The sequence below is a fragment of the Clupea harengus genome, chromosome 2 (genome assembly GCF_900700415.2).
Source record: "Clupea harengus chromosome 2, Ch_v2.0.2, whole genome shotgun sequence".
Lineage (NCBI taxonomy): Eukaryota > Metazoa > Chordata > Actinopteri > Clupeiformes > Clupeidae > Clupea > Clupea harengus.
In genome coordinates this window covers 30329793-30336764 of record NC_045153.1, presented here as the reverse complement: position 1 = coordinate 30336764, position 6972 = coordinate 30329793, and the positions used below count along the sequence as shown (strand labels likewise).

The 6972-nt window shown below is 41.0% G+C and overlaps 1 protein-coding gene across 2 annotated transcripts; it reads left to right on the top strand.

The window, feature by feature from the left end:
• Nucleotides 1-533: 533 nt before the first annotated feature.
• slitrk5b (SLIT and NTRK-like family, member 5b) lies at nt 534-5167 on the top strand. 2 transcript variants are annotated; one of them, XM_031560418.1, is made up of 2 exons: nt 534-922; nt 1850-5167. In XM_031560418.1, the coding sequence occupies exon 2, from the start codon at nt 1899-1901 to the stop codon at nt 4482-4484; it is 2586 nt and encodes an 861-aa protein (XP_031416278.1). In that variant the 5' UTR covers nt 534-922; nt 1850-1898; the 3' UTR covers nt 4485-5167. The 2 variants fall into 2 exon arrangements, with proteins under 2 accessions (XP_031416278.1, XP_012680512.1); XM_012825058.2 differs by lacking the exon at nt 534-922 and adding an exon at nt 931-1453.
• Nucleotides 5168-6972: the final 1805 nt, after the last annotated feature.

The following is a 6972-nucleotide window of genomic DNA, read 5'->3' as shown; positions in this document are numbered from 1 at the left end:
GACAACGGTGTAATTGTATATTTCATGCACTGGATGCTAGTGTTGTTACTGAGGGAAGTGCTTCACTATCCAAGCTGAAGGAGGCAGGGGGAATGATTCAGTTTAATGGTCAATCTTTTGGAGTGGACCATATTTTATCAATACATATCTTTCATGACTACACAGGGTTAGTCCTTGCACGTAAGACTCGGTCACCAGAAGTCAAAATTGTACTTACAGAGGACTCATTTTATTCTCTTCCAACTTTGAAGACAAAATAAAACAAATAACTGACTGAGCGCCCACAAAGCAAACCACAAACACGTTTTCCCAACGACATGAAGACCTTAAAACCGCTTGTAATGAAAGAAAAAACACTTTTCAACGTTTCGTAAATATTCTATCGACATAGACGGACTTGAAATTCGTCAGTCAGTGTAAAAATAACAAACCTCTATATCTGGCTATGTGGCTAACAATCAGGCTTTGAACTTTAGAGGCGGGACTCCACGATAGTGACAAGCGTTGCACATTTGAGGCAAATCGCTTCAACGGCATGTATCGTAGTCAATCTCATTCTTAAACTATGGGAGGAAATGGCGATAGTAAGTCTACTAGTAGACCCTCTCTTATTTAGAAGAACGTTACGTTTGCACTGTGCGACTATTTATTAATTCATGCGCGCGTATTTATCATTCGCATCTTGGCATTTGTGTTTGTTTGGTCCTACTTCACAGCACATGAGTGTACTGCCATGTCGGATTCACCGTCACGTTGCAAGTGTACAGCAGCTCGCGCAATGGTTGCTTGACAGAGCAGAAACCATGAGCAACTCTACCATATTTGCACATTAGGGAGGACGGAACGCCGACTGTAACGTTATGTGTTGAACACAGTTGGATATATTCATGGAGATGTTGCCACTTCACAGAGGTCTTCTCGAGTAAGCGCTTTACATTTTTGTCTTTCAACATTCATTTCACTACGGCCATAAAGTAATTTACCATCCATTCGATGTAACATGTAAATCAAATTGTGATATTCGTTGTCACCTACAACTGTTGGATATTCGTCACCATTCATACAAACTTACGGAACTGAGATGAGAAAAGACGATGTTTCTTAATCAGTAGGTTTCTGTTGAACGGTAAATTGATTTACCAGAACAGTGATTTAGAAGAATTTACTGTAGTGAAATGTTCATAATGCCAAGGCTGATATAGTGATTAGGCTATGTCACAAGGACAACATATCAAGCGAGGCTGTGTGAATGTCCTCAAAGTAGTCTATGTGGGTGCGCGCACTCGCGCCCTTGGCGTGTGTGCATGAGAAGCAGAGGAATGGAGAAAGCACATAACGCTTGGAGGAACTTTCTGTCTCCGAATATTCACGACAGTAGAAATAAACAACAGTTCAGTCTGATCTTACGCGGTGATAAGTGAATTTGCCTTTCGTAGTATATGTGAACTCTTGGGTAAGTATTATATGGAACAGAGAATACAAAAATATACTATAGATGTGCAGTTCATTTTCAGATTATGATCAATTGTACCTTTATCTGGTTTAAAATAACCAATACTTGACAGAATTCAGCTCTTCCGAAAAAATAATCGTCAGCAACTCCTAAGGGGAATGTATTCAGTGTTTGCATTTTTTTGCTGATGCAATGTTTAGTGGTGATATTTTTTTCTTTATCGTGCACATAGATATATAGACGACGTCGTAAAGAATATTGCTAAATCTATGCTTTTCATCGCGCCTGGACTGTGCGGGAGTGTCGTTTTATTTGCTGATGACTTTGTAATGACCGGGGATAGTGATTGACCTACTGCTCTTTCAACAGCGAATGTATGCTTTTCTTTTTCTCTAGATGACTTTCCTCTGTTGCACAGCTGTGAGTTTGGCCATCCATTCCCAAGATGCATTTTTGGATTGCTACCACACTGCTTGCTGTCACATCTCTGAGTTTTGTTGAGATGCTTGACAGATATGGTGAGATCTGTAGAGAACTGTGTGACTGTGAAGAGAAAGATGGGAGTCTGAGTGTCAGTTGTGAAAACAGAGGAATAACCAGTCTAGCAGAGATAACTCCGCTGCACTTTTCCACATATCATCTACTGCTCACTGGAAACCTCCTTAAGAAACTGTCTTTCAATGACTTTGTGTATTATGAGGGGGCCACCATTTTGCATTTAGGAAACAATGACATATCAGAAGTGGAAACAGGGGCATTTAATGGACTGCAAGGATTAAGAAGACTACATCTTAACAATAACAAAATTGATTCTTTAAGGGAGGACTTTTTTGTTGGTCTAGAACAACTGGAATATCTTCAGCTTGACTATAACTACATTTCTCATATTGATGCCAGTGCCTTCAGCAAACTGCATCATCTGGAGGTTCTCATTTTGAACGACAACTTGCTGTCTTCCCTGCCAACTAATGTGTTTCAATATGTCCCCTTAACCCACCTTGACCTACGGGGAAATCAGCTGAAACTGCTTCCATACAATGGTCTGTTAGAACACATGAACAAGATTGTGGAGTTGCAGTTAGAGGAAAACCCTTGGAATTGTTCATGTGAACTCATCCCCCTCAAGGCTTGGCTGGAGAGTATTTCCTACACGGCTCTGGTGGGAGATGTGGTCTGCGAGACCCCGTTCCGGCTCCATGGGAGGGATCTGGATGAGGTTTCTAAGCAGGAGTTGTGCCCCCGGAGAGCGATTGCGGAGTATGAGATGCATGCAGAGCCTGCCCGGAGCAGTGAAGCGTACTTTCAAACCACGCCAGCTTCTGTGGCAGCATCTGTAACATCATCAGGAATCTTACGGTCTTTAAGGCCTACTAAGGGCTCTCGTCAGTCAGGCAAATTGAGATCTAAACCCACCTCTCGACCATCTCCTAATAAACAAAACTATGGACCGATGGTGTCCTATCAAACCAAATCTCCTGTGCCTTTGGACTGTCCTACTGCATGCAATTGCAACCTTCAAATATCAGACCTAGGTCTGAATGTGAACTGCCAAGAGAGAAAAATTGAGAGCATTGCTGATCTAAATCCTAAACCTTACAATCCTAAAAAGATGTATCTGACTGGGAATTACATCCCAATGGTGCATAGATCTGATTTCACCGAGGCCGTGGGATTGGATTTGCTTCACTTGGGGAACAATCGAATCTCCATCATCCATGACCGTTCTTTTCGGGATTTAACAAATTTGCGAAGGCTTTACTTGAACGGGAATTTAATAGAGCGCCTGACAGAGGACATGTTCTATGGGTTAGAGAGTCTTCAGTTCCTGTATTTAGAATACAACGTCATTAGGGAAATCATGCCGGGTACCTTTGAGCAAGTCCCAAGTCTCCAGCTGCTCTTTCTCAATAACAATCTTCTCAAAACCCTACCGGAGGGAGTGTTTAATGGATTAACACTCTCTCGACTTAACCTGCGTAATAATCACTTCCGTAATCTGCCGGTTGGTGGTGTGCTGGATCAGTTGAAGTCACTGGTGCAGATAGATCTCTATGAGAACCCGTGGGATTGCTCGTGTAGCATCGTGGAGATGAAGCTCTGGTTGGAGCAGCTCAACACTGGTACCGTAGTGAACAGTGTGATCTGCGAGTCCCCAGCGAGACTCTCTGGAGAGGATATGAGATACATCCATGCTTCTCATCTTTGCCCAAACAACTCAATCCTTCAAGGTTCAGCGATCCCACCGTCTGAAGAATCTTTACCTGGCAGCACAATCACCTTGGAGTCATCTCTGGATTATGACACCCCATATAGCACAGTCCCCCTCTCCGTGCTCATATTAGCCCTGCTCATGATCTTCATCATGTCTGTGTTCATCACGGCAGGACTGTTTGCCGTCGTGAGGCGGAGGCGGAAGAAGACCCAGAATGTACAAGCAACATCCATAAGTGCAGACCTGAGCTCTTTCAACAGTTTGTACAGCAACAGATCGGCGACCAAAGTCAAATCCTCTGCGGGACATTTGTACGAGTACATTCCCCCTCCTGGTGATCGCGCAGCTAAAAACTCCACCTACGCCATTAATGAGCACAGTACAAGTGAGGGATTCAGAGACTTTGATGATCTGAATGGAGCGTTCACTCCAAATTCTGACGATGAGTTGGCAAGCAATGCTAGAAGCTCTGAGTACAGCGATAGCACCCTTGACCCCCTTAACAAACCTACCCCCCTGCAAGACAACTTTTTTTACAGAGACATTTTAGCACGGGACAAGCAGCTACCTTATAGAGGTAGTCAACATTGTAAGCACAGTGGTCATTCTTCAACCCAATACAACCAAGACTACGATGTCAGGCCACAGTTTCTGCAAACAGACAACAGAGTGCCACAGACAATGGTGTACTGCACAGCACCAGCAACCGTTTATGTTGAACCCAATAGAAGTGAATATTGGGAGTTGAAAGCCAAGCTCCATTTCGAACCAGACTACCTTGAAGTCCACGAGAAACGGACAACATTCACCCAGTTTTAATCTTATTATTTATCTTTTTAATTTCTTGCTTTAAAATAGCTCATATCATTGTAAATTCTTAAAACCTTGTACTTATTGATATACTGACTGTTTACCACTCTCTATAACCTAGGATTTTGTAAGAGTGGATCAACATTTGTGCCAGTTAGTGGTCTAAGCCATGCCTGAAATACAGAAGTTTTAGCTGTATTCACTGTACTCTTATTATAACTGATGTCTCCAAATATGCATCCCTGTGTTCTGCATATGAATTGAATATTGATGTGCAATGCAATTTCTTTACTGGAATATTAATGTTTGCAGTTCATATTCATTGGCAATGTATTCCCTCACAGAAATTGCACTACTATCTGTTAAAGTTATCAGCGATCAATATGATGTCTGTTTTGTAGCATTTACATTGACAATCTTTTATACAATTGTATATAAATCCTTGCTGATGCAATTCCAGTGAAACAGTAATACAGGTTACAGTGACATTTCCTCCAGGCATATCATTGGTGCGCAGACACACACCGACACACATACACAGACGTGTATTATGAGCATTACCACATGAAATTACATCCATCTTCCACAATTCATCTCTTTGGTTCGGTCAAATTTGTTTTGTGCTGTGTGCATTTGTGCGCAAGCGCGCGCGCGCGTGAGTGAGTGAGTGAGTGAGTGAGTGAGTGAGTGAGTGAGTGAGTGAGTGAGTGAGTGAGTGAGTGAGTGAGTGAGTGAGTGAGTGAGTGTGTGTGTGTGTGCCTCTGTGTGTCTGTGTGTCTGTGTGTGTGAGAGAGAGTGTGTGTGTGTGTGTGTGTTTGTGTGTGTGTGGCTGTGTGTGTGAGAGAGAGTGTGTGTGTCTGTCTGTCTGTCTGTCGGTCTGTCTGTCTGTCTGTCGGTCTGTGTGTGAGGACTGAAAGAGCTGGTACTCATACCGGCACTGACATGTGGAAATCCAGCGTGCCCGTAGAGGTCTGCTTGTCTTCTGCAGGTAGAGTGACATACATTATTATTCATATCCCAAGGGAGTTAGTCATTGCAAGGATGCCACTGTCACTGTGACATATTTAAAAATGACGTATTTTCTTTGTCATTTATCACAAGACATGTAAATATGATTTCAAGAGAACGCTCTGAGTGTGTTCTGTGTGTCTTTGTTATTTTCCTCTATGGAAATCAATGAAGGAAATAGCAATATGGGTCTTTACCAACAACAGTTCACCGTTGAACATGTGCCAATAAAATATTCATGCAACGCTTGAGGCAGTAGGGGAGGACTGTTTTTAAGAAACATTATTTGTTGCTGTCCTCAAGTAACACACCATTTTGTTTTTGCCCTGTTTTCAATACAGTGCATACAAAAGATAGTAATGTGTTTATAGGGCATTTTTATCAAGTTTCATCTTTTGTTAATCGATTTAAGCAGAAACAGTGCAAATGTCACAGCAGCAAAGGACAGAGGTGACAGGTCTGAGACAACAATATTTCAGTTTGTTAAAGTGTGGTAAATATTTGCATCAATCTTTTTTCTTACTCTACTAAACATTTATCATTTTGAAAAAAATGTCATGTAAGATTATTATATGACGTTGGAGTATTTTCAGTCAGTTTTGCTGAATTGAAAGATGTATCTCTATGTTGACACTTAAAGCAAGAATAGCACACAGGAGAAAAGTTGAAAGGACGACGAGTTGAAGGTAGTACATGCTGCCAGCAGGCGTAAACATGAACAGAATTTCTTATGGAACAGGGTGGCTTCACTGAATTTCATTTTCACATTTCACTATGACATAGTATAACATTGGCAAAGCAAAGCTTATATCACTACTGAAAAGTATATGTTTATGAGTTTAGGTAATGGTTACCTTTAACAGGTATAATACATGGTTATATTCAGCATCTGATTATATTACTGTGTTTCGCTTCATTAAAGCTATCTAGTCCGTTTGAATCCTGTCCAGTTCAGTCAGTGAGAAATTGTGTAAATAAGATCTTGCAAACAAACACATTTTAATAGTATGCAAATATTTCATAATGTATTTTAATCTTGATAGGTGTTGCACACACTACTTCACTTCTGACAAGTGAATTGCTTCACTCCTCTTTTATTGTCCTGGTCAGATGTAGCCTTGCAAATGGTGTCAGTGCATTGCGGAGAGTTCTCAGTGTATTGAGCGTGTTGGCATCAATTATGACTGAGAATATTTTCTTTAATGCAATCATATCGACATGGCAGTGAAATGATATCAATCCAAGGCTTGAATATACTGGTCTGTCAACTTGAAACAAATAAATTTTAACTGTATAGTTAATATTAACGTGTCTTGTTCTTTCTACCACACAAAGGGTATTAAAGTGCTGTGTGTAGTTTGTATTGTGAAAATATATGACTTATTACTGATCTATAGCAATCACTAAATCTCAAGAGACAATATAAAAGATAATGTCTGTCAGTATTCCCATGCAAAAAAAAACTGGGCGAAGGGGTAAAAAAAGAGAA

Coding starts and splice junctions, on each gene's coding strand:
- slitrk5b (XM_031560418.1), top strand. CDS start 1,899: ATGCATTTTTGGATTGCTACCACACTGCTTGCTGTCACATCTCTGAGT.